This window comes from Pezoporus flaviventris, unplaced genomic scaffold, assembly GCF_033815535.1.
Source record: "Pezoporus flaviventris isolate CSIRO_AGI_PZ_B2104156 unplaced genomic scaffold, CSIRO_AGI_Pfla_v1 ptg000002l, whole genome shotgun sequence".
NCBI lineage: Eukaryota > Metazoa > Chordata > Aves > Psittaciformes > Psittacidae > Pezoporus > Pezoporus flaviventris.
The window spans coordinates 22,483,629-22,501,041 of NW_026892550.1; the positions used below are offsets into that span (position 1 = coordinate 22,483,629).

Genomic DNA, 17,413 nt, shown 5'->3' on the forward strand with positions numbered 1-17,413 from the left:
TCTCTGGCAGAGGAATGTCTGTGTTCTTGCTCTCTATAATCTGGATGTCTGTCAACTGCATTTTCTTTGGTAAAGAAATGCATTTCTTAATAATACTATGACAACTTGTATTTGTTAGATTTTAAGTAATAACCTCCTTTGTGTCTTTCATGCAGAAAGAATGCATTTCAGTAGAAATGCGCTCGTGTATGTTGTACTTTCGCATACACACATGTTTTGAAGTTAATAAAGTGTAGCTAAGAGGTGTAAGAAGCAAAAGGGAAGAGTTATAAATAATAGGTATTAGACACATGCATGTCTTAACACAGTATAGGTCATTCCAGCCAACCTGTTGTGAAGGGCCATCAAGATACGGCTTGTGTGTTAGCATAATGTGACAGAGAAATTAAGTGCTTGTGCAGCCTATAATTTTCCTTATTGCTTGCTTCAGTGAGTATTTTTCCAGTTCTGCTGTTCTCTTTGCTTCATGCTGCTACATATACAAAGAAGGTTCTTGATGTAAGTATGATATAATGTATGATACAATTCATACTGCTGATACTCTTGGGGTTTAAAAGTGGGTTTGAGTTGCAGCTGTCGTTTCCTTTAGCTACACTAGGGGAGTTAGAGTGAGACTGTAGTATGGAATCTCAGCACAGAGAATCTGAGAAATCTTTTCTGTTGCCCTTCCTACCCCCTCCTTCTGTTACAACTCAGTGATATGTTGACACTAATTATTTTTTTCAAATGCTGTTCTTTGAAGGGAACAGAAGCAGTTTAACAGTTAAGTTGAAACTTAAGACATGTCTTTTCGAGCTAAAACATAGTCTGTGAAATTTAATGTTCTATTTCAGTAGTAAAATAACAAACTGCAGGGTGAGGATAGCAAGCAAAGTACTTGCCAGTTGGCCTTTCTGCTGAATGAACTGCTTTGTGCAGTTAATGTAACTCCCAGCTTCTTGTGTTCCTAGCTAGGCTATCTTGCTACCATAGGTACTTCCTCCTGGTGGGCAGAGCAAGGCTCGTGGCCTTCTCTATGCAGTTAAATCTAAAATGGGTGGGTGAGGGAATTGCAACACCTCATGTTTTTCATTGAACTCTATATAATTATGGGGCTCCAAGTTTATGGTAGTTTTCTTTGGGATACTAATCTCAATACCTTTAAAGGATCTAGTCTTAAACTGTTGAAATGAGTTGTAAATTATAATTGTTAATATTTTGATTTCTTTGTGCTAGAGTAGATAGATGTAACTTGTGTGTTTTCTGGCATTAATTTTTTTTTGTCTTTAAAGGCACGAAGTTCAAGCAGCCTGCCCTTTCTGAGAAATATTTTGGAGAAACTGAATGCTAATCAACAGAATATTCTGAAATTCATTGCTTGCAATGAAATTTTCCTAATGCCAGCTACAGTTTTTATGCTGTTCAGGTAAGAATGACCATAAATATTGTCAGGATTAGAAACTTTCTACACGTGATTACTTTTTGAAGTTGAGTTTTCTGTGGGTCACAGATCTCCATTTGTATGGTTCTGGCTGACCGAAGCTTGAATTTAAGTTGTTTGATTCCTAGACTTTTCAAGTTGGTGAATCATGAAATCAAAAGTGTTCACTCTGATATAACTCGGCACCAAAAAAACCATTCCCTTTCATAGCCTGGGTGACATTGTTGTGTCAAATCGGAGTTTTTCAGGCCTGTAACTTGTGTTCTTCTGCACTGTTTGGTAAGTTTAATTTTGGTCAGTGTAATGGAATATTAAGATCTTCAATAAAAGTGAAGTCTTAATTTTGACTATCAGATTCTAGAAATTTAAGTGGCATGGTATTTAATTCTGCTAAAAGTGTGCAAGCAAGAGTAGGTTATGTCCTTTCCTGTGTTACTTCTGACCAGTGAACCTTGTTTCTATTTTTGATTCCATTTGGTTTTACCCGCTCTGCAGCATGTTGAATTCATTTTGGGGATCTTGAGCATATGCGTGTTGGAATCCTTCTGAAGTCATATAGGCATAATGATCTGTCTTTTAATATTTGGAAGGGGAGTATGCTTCTTGGAAGTTGATAGAATGCGTAATTTGTCTTTATCTTTTGATAAGTCTGCTGAACACTTCAATGCTTCAGCCTGGAAGTACTCAATTTCATTTAAGGTCACTTAACTGAAAGATACACTTTGTATCCAGTATCTGAAACTTTCAAGTGCTTTAAGCTTCTCTTTAGGAGCACATTTTTTTATTCCCTCCCTCGCTCTCTGGAGAATTTAGTATGTGAAGTATTACTACTTGATAGGTCATCTAGTAGATACTGAAGCTTATAAAAGATCATATACCAAATTTGAAGATCATAAAATCGTTAAATGCAGCTATTGTGAGAATTTGTTCTTTAAACTGGTTTAACATAGTAAATTGCTTGTAGATACTCTACAGGTGCAGTATTTCCTTTCTCCCCTCGTGTAGCTGGCTTCTGTTACTTTTTTTTTCCCCCTGGTTAAAGACACTGCTCATACTTGAAGGAGCTCTAGTTACTTGAACTGTCATGTTCAACTTCATAGCTTTTTATACTGTATTATGTAAAGAAACTTCGGTCATTAAAATTAAACTCACGGTACTTTTGTGCTTTGCTGTGTATGATTTGTATGCTACTATTTTACAGCACTGTCACATGAAACAGCAGCTTTGTGAAATACCAAAACCTAATTTCAGTGCAGCTGAAGTAGTCGGGTATCAGCTTGCCATTAATGTCTCAGTACATCTGTAATAGTCTCCTGCCTGTTCTGAGATGTTCTGCAAAAGATACTACAAATATGGTTCAGATATTCAAAGCACTATGAATAGAGCTGACAAAAGTTGCTGTAACTGTACTATTTATGTCCACCAGTTTCTATCCTTGACCAGCAAGCTTTTCTTAATACTTAACAGTCACCACACTTCTGTAATCCTTTGCCCACTGCCAGAAATGAAACATATACAAAACTTCTTAAATGTAAAATCCATACAAGAACAGCACTTTTTTAAACTGCTTCTTTGAGCAGTTTTATTCTATAATGTAAGTTTCTGTCTTTGTAAGTGTATGGTTACGTGCTTTTTCTTGTCAGTTACATGTAACCTGAACCAATGTGACTCAATCTAGCTAAAGCCCTGTTTTGTTTGTTGTTGCGTTTGTTTTTTTTTTTTTTGTTGTTGGGTTGGTTTTGTTTGTTTGTTTTTTTTTTTTTTTGGTCAGTATTAAGCTCTACTTCTGTATTCTCTTTCAGTGGGCAAGGGAGTCTGCTCCAGCCATTCATTTACTACAGATTTCTTACATTACGCTACTCTTCTCGGCGAAATCCATACTGTCGGTAAGCACTAAACTGATTTTGGAAGTTCATGTTTAACTGCATAGTGTTTAGGCATTCAGAAATTTTTAATTCTAAAATGAATGCATACTTCATAATACTAAGTCTCTACAATTACAGTGTGGAATACACCTGGATGCTGGTTCAGGGTTCCATTTATTTTGTGTAACTGAACGTTTTTCCCATCCTTGAATGGGAGCTTACAGAACATGCTTGTGTAATTAAAACTATGCTTTGGAGAACAAAATCTTTCAGTTGTTCTGCAGCCATTTACCAGAAAGATAGCCTTATTTTTAGATGGCAGGCCTATCTAAGGGTTAGTCTATACATTGACAGGAACTTAAGAACTTGTGTTACATTGACAGGAAAAAAACCACCAAACTGTGGATGATCTTAAACAGGTTCATTACCTCCTTTAGGTAATGAACATAATTCATTAGTAACCTTAATTGTAAGGTAATTCATGAGTCAGGTTTACTGTGCTTGAAATAGAGCCTTATTGATTTTGTTTGAAAGTTGGTCAGGCCAATACTATTGCTTTGAACTCTGAAACCATATATATTTCTATGAGGATTTACTCAAGTTAGTGCTTTCTTGGAATCTTTCTTATTACAAGTGTTGCATAGCATAAAGTTTTGTGAACATACTTTCCGGTCTGATCACTATTCTATTAGAAAATGGTTTGCTACAGTAACCAATAAAGTGTTTTCTGCTGCCATGGTATGCAAAGACGGGTCTGAGAATCATAAACTTCATCACCTCCTATTCCCTACTGTTTTGTAAGAAACTATTTGTTCCATCTTGGTTCATGTATTCTTTTTAACAACAACAAAAAAATCTATAAGGGTGCTTTATTACTTCGGTATCTAAAAATAATTTAAATTGTACAATAATAGAACTAGCTTTCAATAGAGCTAGTTTACCCAAAATTCTGCTGGCATTTATGTAGTTTTAAGGGGAACTGGTGTTGTGGGTTGTATATCTCATGTCTGTCTTCTAATGCTTTTAGAGTGCAGAGTTCTTGCATTTTGGCAACAAGCAGCACAAACACACAATCACCTTCCAGCTCCTTACACTCTTTTTGATAAAGCATTACCCTATTTTTTTTTTTTTTTAATAATATGAGGGGGGTGGTGTGCCTTGTGTGCTTTTTGTTGGTTTTTTTTTTTTTTTTTGGTTGGTTGGCTGGTTTTTTTTTCCTTGAAGGTGGAACTTTTCTGTTTCTTTGTAAGCAGCTGGAAGCCAATGAACTAAAGTTAATTAAAATGTTAATGTTTAAAGGACAGTAATTCTGAAGCTCTTGCAAGATACAGTAACACTTGAGTTGATCTGAAGAACTTGCTAACTAGAGTGTGTGTTGGGGTTGAGAAAAGAAGTGAATTAAAGATTTAAATGACACTTACTTCTGATAAATTCTGTAGGATTTTTAAAACTCTTTAAATCTGATTTTTCAGGACTCTCTTCACCGAGCTGAGGATTGTTGTTGAACACTTAATAATGAAGCCCTCGTGCCCTGTTTTTGTAAGAAGACTATGCCTCAGCAGCATTTCCTTCATAAGCAGATTGGCACCAACTGTTGCATAGCCAAATTTCAGGCACTTGTGTCTTGTGAACATTATGAGCAGCTAGCACTTCTGCTGATGATTAAAAATTCCTGGTTTTACACTGATCTCACTCCAGGCTGTATAAAAATGTGTATATGCTTTTCTGGAGATAATATGAAATTTAGCATATCAAAAGCAAGTAATGGAAACTTAAAATTACTGTGCTGTATTGCTAATTGGTGAAAAAAGTAGCTGCATCCTATCTAAAACATGCCCAGTCATACAGAATTAGTTTTTTTTTAGGAATCGACAGTTGTTTGAGGCTGATTAAATCTTTAAGGTCTGTACTCAGTAGGTTTATATTAGTTGGAACTATAGCTGCTATAGGATGTCTCCAGTGGATAGCAGTTGGTATACATAACTATGCAGTACATTTTGGACAGTATTCTTCCGCTTCCTAAATTTATCTGTAGAACCATTTCATCTAAATTACTATACTCAGTGTAAATTTATGACCCACTTTGAATTTAACAAAAAGGATTAAAATCTATGAAGCTGACATAGTTAATACCTTTTCTGAAGGAGAGGTTATTTTTATTAATACTACTTAGAACTTTTCCAAGTTTCTACCTTGTGACATAGTCTTACATTATGTTGTTGGAAGAAGTCTCAAGACTGATCACAGAAAACTCTGCAGTTGTCTTGTCATAACAAAATGTTTTACCAAGCCAAATTGCTGACCTGTAGGCTTTTCAGACAAAGATGCAATGCTTAAACTTTTAGCCATCTCTTACATGTACTAATCAATGTAAACGAAGTAACTTTTGAAGAATCATTGCATATTTGTCCTTGTGTCTACACAAATGTGAGACTGCAGTAATTCGAGCATGTCAGCTTTTTAGAAAATTAATCTGTAGCTAGCTCTATATAAATGGTTATTCCAGTTTCTGAGACTCTCATTGTGATGGGAAATTTGCATAAAGGATTGCACCTGTTTAGGCAGCTTCTGAAACAAATGAGTGTAGGATTTCTTGGCATAAATCCATCCGATGACTGATCCTAAGCCAGTGTCATGACTACAGACGTGAATATTAACTTGAGTGCTGATTATGCATTCATCCAGCAGCTGAAAGGTAGGTAGTGGGGTGGGGGTGGGGGGGGAATAAAATCTATCTGACCACAACTTCTTTCCATAAATTCAGGGCAAAGCATTTGCTGACTCTTGTGTAGTTAATGTAAGTATTCTAATTGCATAAAATTAAATGGGTTTCATTGGCCTTTTGTAAACTTCTAGAGCACTGTACTTAACTACTCTTCCTTGTTCAGAGAAGTTTTATGTAAAACAGTTTTGAAAACAGGCAAAGTATTTTTCTGTAACTATTGAATTATCTTGTTTTTGCTGTGGTTATTATTCAGACTTTCCAGTTGTATTAGTTTGTTAGATCAGAGCCATGCATTTATAGACTTCTTTGGTTTTTGCTCAACCTCTTGGTACTGACAAAACAGTTGGTAATTGAATGTGATATTCTTTGACTACTTGTCTTGCTCTCTGAACATGATTAGCTATTTGTAGAACACTTGCACACTGCAGAAGCAACTGCATGCAGTAATGCTCTACGGCTGCTAAAGACTTGCAATGAGATTCACTATATGTATATCCTGTAATTTGAGAATTTTATAAAAACTAAAATTTCTACTGCAATAAAAGGAGTGTTAAATGTAATTTGTCAAGCTCTTCAAGCTTATTTTCTCTCTAACAGAATATACTGATGCTTGAACCTGGAAGTTGAGCAGAATGCTGTCCTGTGTGTATGTGTGCATGTTCTTATGTTCCCACTGCTGCTTCTGTATTGGGACACAATGTCTTGTGCATTTTAAAATTATTTTATAGGGAATTTTGCCTTCTAAAGTGCAAAAATTTGTGACCTTTTCCTTCAAAATTTAACTGGAGAATAAGCACAGCAACAATGGTGTCTAGTCAGAGCAGAAATCTAGACCTACTTAATACTTTCAATTCTTCAGCACTTTCTAGACCTTCTTTGTGTTACACAGTAGATTTTTTTTGAGTGGTGATGTCAGACTGTTCAGTTTTTTTGCACCACTGTGATTTAAAAATTAATTTGATCATCTAAATTGGTCCCCTCTACTGGGAGTGGAAGGCAAATAAATACTTCTGTAATGAAAGCAAATCATGTTATTTCTGAGCAAATTTTTGTGGTCTAAGACTGCTGTTAAGGATACAGTCAACTGTTTCTTTAATTGTATGCTGTTATTAAATGAGAGGAGTCTAAATTGGATCTGATGTATTGCAACTGTAACTGAAGGATGCTAAGTCTGAGATCCAACTCTATGAATTCACAAGGAGGATTAAAAGGAATATGTGAATGAGATTTCAGTAAGTAGAGAGTTGGAAGACAGTGCCATGAAGTAAAACTTGCATGTGGATACTGAATTTCTTGCTAACTCTTTCTATTAAGTCTTAAAAATGGGTCAAGTGGAGAAAGTGAGATTTGATTTGACTACTAGTGTATTTTTGGCTTTGCATGGAGTTCCTTGACAAATAAGGCCTGGATTTTACTTGTGGCCTCGTAAAACTTAACTCTCATGTGCCAAGAAAACATGGAACAAAGGGATAAGAGTAACTTCCAAGCAAAATAAATAGGGCAACTGACCTGCACTCTTCATCAGCTTTGATTTTTACTGCAGCCTTTAGGCTGCCTAAGTGATAACACCAAGTTTTATCAGTGCTGGCAAAAACATTCTGTCCTTGTGCCTGCTTCCTTACCACAGTTTGACTGTTTCTGTACTAACAAATCAAACACCTGAAATTCTGTTTGTGTCCTGATAACTTGAGATTTTTCTGGGGAAAAGAACTGTATATATGTTCATGCTGCTGTGCTGTCAACACCTAACAGTGATGCAGAGGCTGTAACAGAAGTCTCTGGTAGTAGAGATACTTGGCAACTGACCAAAAAATGCCTCCCAACCCCAAATGTGAAGCAGAAGAGTTTTTGTCCTACTGAAAGATTACCTACCCAATGTGGCAACTGTTTCCAGTTGGTAATTGTTTTTTGTCTAAGTTTTCTTAGGTTAAAGTGCTTTTGCAGAGATCCTGTGGGTAGACCTACCCTTTGCTGTGCACAAGCTTGCCATAGGAGTGATGCTTCAGTGTAAGACTTGTCTGTTCTCCCTTGCAGATAAATAAAGTATCAGGACCCACTGGGGTTGTTGGAGCAGCTAATGCCAGTTGGGATTGCTTACACACAAAGCAATTCGCTAATGCATCCATCCTTTATTGCCTTTTATTTAATTTTATACTTCTGTTGTCATTTTTATGCTGTCAGTTTTATGTTTTGCTCCCTTTGATGGGTGTTCAAGGGGAGCACTGTCCACTAATGTTTTAATTTGCATGTTTTAAGGATTTTTAATATATTATAATCATGAGCCACTATGTCTTCCAACAGTTTCTGAGCTGCTAACTATATATGTGATAGTATTATCCAAACAAATGCAGCTGTTTATTTTGTACAATCTGCATTGAACCTTTTTGTTGTTAGGCACCTGTATTGCAACATTTGTTGTACAGACCCCTTGTTAACTAAGGAAGTACAGTTCTTGCCCGTTTTACAGGCTGGAACTGAGACATGGAAGGGAAGAGCATAGCTGGAGGTGCTGCAAGAGCTCTGGCAGAGCAGGAAATCAAAAGGAGTTGGACAAGCATCTGGGGGAACTGTGATTTGTTTTTACACCATGTAGGACTTCCTGGTTCTGTTTCCAAAAATTATACTAACTGCTCCTTAAATACTTTCATAAAGTACCGTACCTTATAGTGCTAAGATTAATGGTAGCAAAGACCATTAAGCTAGAATAGCATGTTCTGTTAAAGCTGTGTCAAAATTTGATTTCCATGTGCAAAAGTAGGTATGGCCCCTAGTGTCATCATCTTCCTGGTGAGGAGAAATAACACCATAAAGCAAGATCGCAAGCCCTTACGTGCTTGATGTTAGTAGGTTACGCTGATCTGTGATAATTGTCTGTAACTTTTAACTGCTGAGGTGCAAGTATTGGTGGTTAAACTATATATACTGAAATTGGTTAGTGTATCTTTGTAGTGTAACGTCTATTGTGCTATATTTTTCTTAAAATCACAGGGAGAGTCAGGCCTTGCTGGTTTATATTGCCTTTTAAGGATAGAAACTTAAGAAGTCCATTATTTAAAAAATTAATTATCAATATGATAATAAAATGATTCTAGTATTCTAATATGATTCTATGATTCTAATTGAGTAATAGAATTGAATTTAAATGTGGATTCAAAAATACTTTTTTCATAAAATGTCAGCATTACTTATTTTCTGCAGAAGCTAGCTCTGTGATAATAGCAGATACTGTGCAGGTAAGGAAGTTTCATTGCTTGGTTCTGTGCCATCCAGATGGTACAAACTTCTAAAATAAATTGAAAAATTCATCTTTTACTTGTATTCAAGGACTGAGGCACAAAATGCTAATGTAAGGGCTCAGAGGGGAAATACAGTTCTCCTACATATTTGAGAAAATGTGAAGCCCTTTCAGGAAAATCTAATAAACATAATCACAGGCTGCTGACACTAAGGAAAAAGCACCTCATTCGCTCTTTCTTTTATGTAGCAATTTAGTGGTCCCTACTGATTTTTAAATTGGATCACTGCAGTAAATTATCCGTACCAGTACCTGTGAAAGAAAGCTCTGGGATCCATATTTGTTTAGTGCTGTGCTTAAATCAGCAAGAATGATAAATTTGATGCCATGAAATTGGGAATATCAAGGGCTTTTCTCGGTGAATGAGCAAGTATCTCCATTTGTAATTTACTGTGACCCTTTTTCACTGTATGTGCTTTGTATGTCAGATATTTATTTTGAAACAAATTAAATTGTTTTCTGTATTGATACAGCTATGGTTTTGTTGGTGTTCTTGAAATCGAATTGCATAGTTTTTTCTGGATTTAAAATATTACCAATGTTGTGTTGCAAAACAGCACTTGTTTAAGTTCTAATCTTTGAGTTACTGACTTCCCATGCTAACTGGTATAGATGTGTGTTGTGGCTTTTCGTTTTGGTTTGTTTTGTGTGTTTAAGAATAGTGCAGGATGCAGTAAGCTGCTGTGGCTTCTCATTTGTTTTTTCTTGAGAAATAGGAAGATTAAGCTGTATATCAAACAGAAAAAAAAAAAAGCTGTCTTTACTGGAGCTGTTCTGCTTGGTAACACAAAGTCCTTTGAAAAAAGTTACCTACCTGCTCAGTTTACTGGCATATTTTCAGTGCAGGTGTTAATAGAGGAAAGTTGACTGTACATCTGTGTTTTGGCAGGAGTCCTGTCCCTTTAATTTTAAAATAGGTTACTTTGTGACTATGATTACATCCTACTACCTAAGTACCACTGCTGAACTGAAAATGAGTCACAGTGCTTGATCATTTGGAATTTCTATCAGTATAATAATGATTTGTTTTGCAAATAGTAGGCAAAATTGTGAAGCAGTGTTAGCATGTGACCCTGTGTTACCCTCTTCTTGTGGGTTAAGCTTGGCTCATTTGTGACGGCATGTTAAATGGCTGACTTCTATTCAGCCCCAGTGCTAACCAGATGGGCTTTATTCTACACAGCTGGCTACCACCATACAGCTGTGGCTTTGTAGAAGCAGTAGTATGGATTGTATTCTGAGGAACTATGACAGACTTTGCTCTTGAGTTGAGTTCATCTCTCTTTATCCTTGTTTCCATGTGCCTGACTGTGGTACCTTGCTTATGAGGGAAATGAAGTGTTGCAGCAGTCCAGACTACTGCCTGGGGTGAGGAAACCGGTTTCCTGAGATCAAGTGCAGATCATAGTATTCTCATTTGCTGTGTGTGTTCCTACAAATGTTCACTCATGCGCCTCTGCCAAGGTGAAGAGCAAGAATTTCTTGGATAAAGATGGTGCATCAGCTAATTAAGGCATTTCACAGAAAAATTAACCTGAAAATCAAACTGTAAAGGTGCAGGTCTAGATTTTCTGCAAGGGTTATAGCAATGTCAACTGCAGTTTTGACAAAGGTAGAAATGTAATAGAAGGAGAAGGAAGAAGAATGAGGGGAAAAACAGAATGCAGAATGCTCAGATAAAAAGAGGTCTGAAAATCCTATGGGGTACTGTGTTGCTTTCACAAACTCCTATTTTCCATTCATGGTTTTATACCATCGGCACCCTCTGGATAGTACTTCAGTTTTCTGGCTGTAAATTATTTCTAATTTAGCCTCTATTAAAATACTATTGGGATAGTGTGTTCAGATGCTGCCTCATTGTACAAGAGCAGACAGACTGATTTTGGTTTACTTAAAATGGAAAACTGCTGCAGTGGAATTATGTGTTCTTATCCATTATGTTTGAAGCTCCTGTAGTGGAAAAGTAGAAAAATAAACACTTACTATGGTTTATGTTGCTAATAGGCTTCTTGGCTGCTTTTTATTACTATTTTTTAAGCATTTCTCTGTCCATATTGCTTTACTATAGTTTTATATTGGAAATCTAGGGGAAGATGCAGTATGTGCTGCTATGCGGTGTTTTGTCCTGATGTATGTTTGCTTCTGTGGGCAAAGACACGTAGAATGTGATCATTTTAGCATTTTTTTCATTTAATTTTTTTTTAATCTAGAAAATCTGACCAAACTGTTTTGAGATGACACATATTTGCCTATTACAATTCCTTTCAACATACTTCCTGCTATAGTAACTTCAGTTAGGTTCTGACTAAAGCACAACAAAAAAATTGTGAATCCTTTCAGTTATATAAAGCCCTTTATTATCAAGTCTTTTTGTAACGGCAGATGGAAATCTGAAGTTGACTTTCTGAATTCGCATCAGCATGTGTTTATTGAGCATCCAGTGGTTTTATTCACATTTTTAATTCTCTCAATTTTTTTATCACTCTGGGGCAGAGGTAAGCAAGACATTTGGTAAGCAAGACATATGCATGAGTGCATATGTGCTGTGGATCAGTGGTGTGTATGTATACTTACAGCAGCAGATAAATGACTAAGAACAGATTATATTTTGAGGAGTTTTTGCCAGTTGGATATGTTAATACACTTTTTTCTTTATGATTAAAAAAGCCTCTTCCTGCACTCTGCCAGCCTTTTTTCTTTGCAGAGTTTTACATATTTGGAAGGGAAATAATTTTTAAAAAAGATTCTTGTACTGCAGAGGTGCTTCTAATATCCTGCCTTTATACACTTCCAAAGTACAAGGCAAGTTTATTTCACATTCTTAAAAATCAAGCTGCTTTTAAGCTGGTCCTTGCTTTGTTTGTGTAAAAGATTGGTGGAGTAGCTGGAGACTGGATGATGTGGGAAGCTTCCTGCAGTCCTGTGTGCTGATGCATGCCTCCATATTACTCAAGAGTGTAAGAATGGTTGTTTCAATATATCATGTATTATGTACCTAGTATTGTTTTTAAGTATTTTAAGCTAGATTTCTGCTACAGGAGGAAGAAAACTGCTGCTAACCTTAAGAATTCTTTCTCCTTACTCAAAAGCTAGAAATTATATTTGACAACATGATTTGGTCATTTGAAATGGAATTTTTGTTACATGTGCTAATTTTATTCCAAACCACTGACCTCTAGTGGCTGGTTTGCAGCTATGAAGCAAAACATTTTAGTAATTCAGTCTGCTCCTCCTGTGTCTATTGGCTACAGGAGAGTAGGAGAATAATGTGGTTCCATGGTTTATTGTACTTTGGCTTCACAAGTACCTATCTGCCTTACGCATTAGAAAGGAGATAAAAGAAAACCAGATTTATAGTTAAGGTTTCTTCAAAGAAGTAACTACTCACAAGCCCAAATGTTTGTTGTGATTGTTGGGAAGATAAAAAATCCTATGATCTGCGAGAGCATCCCAGTAATAAAGGTCTTAAAACATACATTGTAAAATCCTTGTAGTAGTAGCAGAATCCTGATTCTTTTTTGCTCAGGATGTTGCTGCTTTACAATTGTAGTCTTTCTTACATGGGTGGGTGTGGGATTATTGGTCCAGGAACTAATATTTTCATCTTTTGCCTGCATAACCATGAAGTGCATATTTCTGGATATACGTTGTATAAATCTTTCCCTTTTCCCCAGTTTGACTGTAGCTGCATATGTCCCAGTATAACTCCCACTGATTTTTATTATGATGCTTTCTGTCCTCACAGCTTTTCCCTTCTTTACCTGTCCTATCTCATTCTGTTGTCTGCTCTTGTGAAACCCTTTCTGTCTTCTGGAATTACCTCTTCCCACTTCAACTGATTCTGCAGTAGTGATCTCAGCTCTGCCTCCCAGATCTAGTGTGAGTCACCAGGTTCCCAGGGAAAAGGATGTGGTTGCTAGTCTGTGCTGCGAGGACTGTGAGCTGCTGCAGCAGCAGGTCATTAGCTGCTGGGGTCAAAAGGGCTGGCCAAGCACTGCTGCACACAGTTCCAGAAACTGAAGATGACTTTGCTGGTGTTGGGGTGAATGAACTGCATGTTAATAATTGAAAACACATATCCACATGTTGGAAATGAAAGGTATTTGCTTCTAGTTTATCTCTGACCCAGCGACCAGGATATAACTTAACAGACCTATGTGACTCAGTGGTGTTACATGGACTTCTGAAGATACAACATTTTGTGTTTCAGAAGAGTCATACCCCTCATGTACCTGCTTGTCACAAAATAGTTTTTCTGTTTAAATATTTTACCTGGAAAGCTTAAAGGCTGTTTGGGATCACTGAATACTTTATATGTATTCATACTTTTATTTTTTTAACTATCAGTATGAATTTTCTTGCTGTCAACAATATATCTGTAGAATCATAAAAGGTACAAAATCAGAATGGTCTTTCCCTTTTAAAAACCTTGCTATGCTGTATGAAAGACATAAGGCTGGATATTATGGGATTCTCAGAGTAACTTAAACTATATTAAGTCCTTACCTCAGCTCTTGCTGCTGATCTGGGGACATTGCAAGTCTCTGCTGTATGAATTTGAAATCTTTAATGAATTTCAGATTATAAAATATTTAAATTAGCTTTACATCACATAATTTTTTGTACAAGGAACACTAAAATCCTTCACCATATATTAGCCTTTATGTATCACAGATTTCTTGCAAGGCAGTAACATTAAAGAATTCCATCATGATGTACTGTTTGTAGCTCAAGTAATCCAGTCAGTTACTTGTTTCTTTTAAAAAAACAGGAACGAGGAATAAAGTCTCCAAAGATCTATGTTTCAATCCAGCTGCCTGTCTTTCTTGATCTGTAAGTAGTTTTAAGCAAACTTTCCAAGTGTCTCTGTAAAACAGGTTCTAAATCTTAAAAGGCTGCACCTACACAGTCCCTGTTTTTCCTGAAGACCTGGTAAAGCAACTGAATCTTCTAAGTTTTTACTGGCTAATATGCTTTTGTCTTGGTTTAAGGTTCTCGAGCTTTTTGCAAAAGGCTGCCTGAGGAAATGACCCTGATATGGTAGACAGCCTCCCTCTTCTTGTGAGCAATATATGCAGATTTTCACATGATAGGTATACAAGCAACCTCCCTCCCCCAGCCAGAGGTACAAATAGCACAGAAATCACTGTACAAGCATGGTGTATATAAATATTTTTTTTAATTGGCTAAGAGCTTGGCAACTTGATTGTGAATGCGGTTTTATTGTATTATTTTCTTTAAACTGTCTTGATTTTGTGCAATATGGCCTTAAAATAGCTGTTAAGTAACAATTATTCACAATTAAACCTTAGGGTGCAACTCCCAACTATATTAAATGAAAATGTTGTCATTCAATGAGCACCACAATCTCCCCTATTCACTATGGCTATATAATACAGCAGTCTTTGCCATAGGCAAAAAGTTGTTTAATATAGTTTGGATATGCTGAAATACGTAAACAGGTCCCTACCATTTAGTGCATTTCTCCATTCACTGCTAGTGATTGATAACTAATGGTTGTGATGCTTCATAAATAAGGTTTTGAGAATTTTGTCTTAAAATGCTACAGCTACATGCCATGAGGCATGGTAATTCACTATCAATTGCTTCACATGCCTAGCTTTCCCACACTGAATAGGTTGTTACTGATGCTCTTTTGCTTGTTTCTTTGTCTTCTTTCCCAAATTTCAGAGTTTATCATTAAAAAGGTTTATGCAGAGCCCTTGGTCATGTAGATCCTGGTTGATCACCACAATGGTAGTATCTATTAAATCTGTTTATGTTATTCCAGCTTTATTATTTTACTTCCTGTTTCAGATTTACAGCAACAAAACCAGACAAGGCAAATTCAGTTACTCAGATGGATAAAAGAATATGAAATAGTTTAGTAAATCCATTTGGTTTGGGTAGGAAATTATAAACCTAAGTATTTTTAGAAGTACTGCAACAGTTAGCATCTCTTCTAGCATATAGCAGAGGTTCTTCAGGAATTACAAATGTTTCAAGAATTTATACATTCTTTCAAACCTCTTTACTAAATAAAAAGGAAAAGAAAGGAAACTCCACTAACTTCATGTTTCTTTTTACTGTTAGGCTCTTGCCAGAATAACAAGCAGCCTGCAAACCATGCATCAGCTGCATGCTAGACCCCAACTAAAACTGGTGAATTGACCTCACATTTGCCACTTTACAGCTTGCAGTGAATTTAGTGTTTAACTCCCTTGCTGTACATCTGGTACTAATGACACAGCATCTGCTGCAATACTCCCAATTCACTTGATATGGCTGCAATTGCACTACTGGGAAGACGGGTGTTAATTATTTTATGCAAGTATTTTACTTCAATCTGCCTCCACCAGGCTTCTAGGAAAACTCCTATTGTCAATGCTAATCACTAGCTGGCTGGTAAAGAAGTTATGTGCCAGCAAGCCTTGCTCAAGATCTAATTGGGTACATTAAAGACAGTTACTGTACTAATTCTCCTTGCTGATCAAATGCTTTGTGGATCATCAGGTGCATTAATTATCCACATTCCCTGCCAAGCTAACTTCTGGTGAGCTCCCATGTTCCTCCCAGTACGCAGATGAAGACAAGGAAGCCAAAGACATTTTGTCAGTCATGTAAACTAGTATCAAAGCTATTCTGGAAAAGCTTTTTTTATAACAAAGGTCTGTAATCTGCTCCCAGTGGGGCTAATTACATGCACGGTCCTGAGCCAGACTGTGGGTGAGAAAGGCCAGGGTGAGTACAAGAAAAGATCACAACCCTCTGACTGCAGAATCAAGCGCAGGGCACTCGCTCGCTGGAGAAAGAAGTCTTCCCGTGTTGGATCTTCTGTCATGGTTTAAGCCCAGCCGGTAACTCGGAACCACGCCACCGCTCACTCACTTTCCCCTTTACCCCCTCACCTGCCTCCCGGAGGGATGGGGAGGAGAATCGAAAGAATGTCACTCCCACGGGTTGGGAGAACAGTCCAGGAACTAAGGTATAACACAAATCACTGCTGCTACCACTAATAATAATGGTAAGGGAAATAACAAGGGGAGAGAAACCCAGACATCCGGTTTTATCAGCACTGACCCGGGAAGCACGTTTTAGCGTATGGGAGCGCACACATAAAAATCTTGCAAACAGATTTGGCATACGAGTCTTATTACTGCCCGTGCTAGCAAATCTAGCACACACACGCACACACGTTACCTGCTCTTTACGAGCAGCAACTGAGTGGTTCCCGACCAGGAGGCGCTCTCGATGCGCATTTCAGATGCAGACCCGCTGCAGGCGAGGCGGGGGCGCTGAGGACCGAGCCGATCTTAACCGCCAGCCCGATACCGTCTAGTCCGGGACGGGACTCAGGGTCAGACGAGCACCGCCCAGCACCACCGCGAGCACGACCCTGAGGTAAGGCCGACTGAAGCGAAGCGACTGCTCCGCACATGCGCAGCGCGAAGAGCGGGTGAGTCAGCGGCGGCCCAGTGGCCGTCGCGTCAGCCCGGCGGTCCGAGGTCCCTTCGCACATCCGGGTGCCCTAGCACCGCCCACCGCTGGCCTCCCAGCTGCCATCGCCGCTCGGGGTCTCCTGGAGCTCCGCTGCAGCCGCGCCGGGCTTCTCCGATGCGAATCGCCGCCCGCTCGCCGCCCGCTGGCATACGGCGGCGGCGAGCGGTCGGGCTCCGCGCGCGATCTCCACCATGATGCCGGCCCTGGCCGCTCAGCGGCGGGGCTGCCGCGGCCTCTACCGCCTGTACCTGCGCTGCCGGACGGTGCCGCTCCCGCGCGCTTGCCACGGTGAGTCCCTCAGGGCCCGGCCCGCTGCTCTGCGCCGGCGGACTGCCGGGACGCTCCCCGGGGACAGCAGGGCCGGCGGACCCTCGCCTTCCTCGGTGAAGTCTCGTAAAAAAGCTGTAATCAAGCTGGGTGCTTGTGCGGGGAACAACGAGTGCCCGGGCTTGTGGGCGGCTGGTGGCAGCCGGCTTCGGGCGCCGGCAGGGCCGCAAGGGATTCCTACGGGCATCTCCAAGCCGTCGGGAGCGCAGCCCGCGTGGTGGGTATCAGTGTTTAAAAGGGCGATGTTCAGATCGTAACTGCCTCGGTAGGCGAGGCGTGCC

At 38.6% G+C, this 17,413-nt stretch overlaps 2 protein-coding genes across 7 annotated transcripts in view; both read left to right on the plus strand.

The window, feature by feature from the left end:
• TMEM33 (transmembrane protein 33) overlaps window positions 1-5,996 on the plus strand; it is a 129,909-nt gene extending 123,913 nt beyond the window's left edge. For both annotated transcript variants that reach the window (XM_061471671.1, XM_061471661.1), the window contains exons 5-8: window positions 431-498; window positions 1,272-1,405; window positions 3,223-3,306; window positions 4,758-5,996. In XM_061471671.1, the coding sequence (XP_061327655.1) occupies window positions 431-498; window positions 1,272-1,405; window positions 3,223-3,306; window positions 4,758-4,887 (416 nt within the window). In that variant the 3' untranslated portion in view covers window positions 4,888-5,996. The remainder of the gene's footprint in view (window positions 1-430; window positions 499-1,271; window positions 1,406-3,222; window positions 3,307-4,757) is intronic.
• Window positions 5,997-16,775: 10,779 nt separating this feature from the next.
• Window positions 16,776-17,413, plus strand: part of SLC30A9 (solute carrier family 30 member 9) — a 36,665-nt gene continuing 36,027 nt past the window's right edge. For 2 of the 5 annotated variants that reach the window (XM_061471749.1, XM_061471761.1), the window contains exon 1: window positions 16,776-17,093. In XM_061471749.1, the coding sequence (XP_061327733.1) occupies window positions 16,997-17,093 (97 nt within the window). In that variant the 5' untranslated portion in view covers window positions 16,776-16,996. Of the gene's footprint in view, window positions 17,094-17,208; window positions 17,350-17,413 lie in introns of those variants that run through there. The other 3 variants (XR_009746642.1, XM_061471742.1, XM_061471757.1) reach the window with 3 other exon arrangements.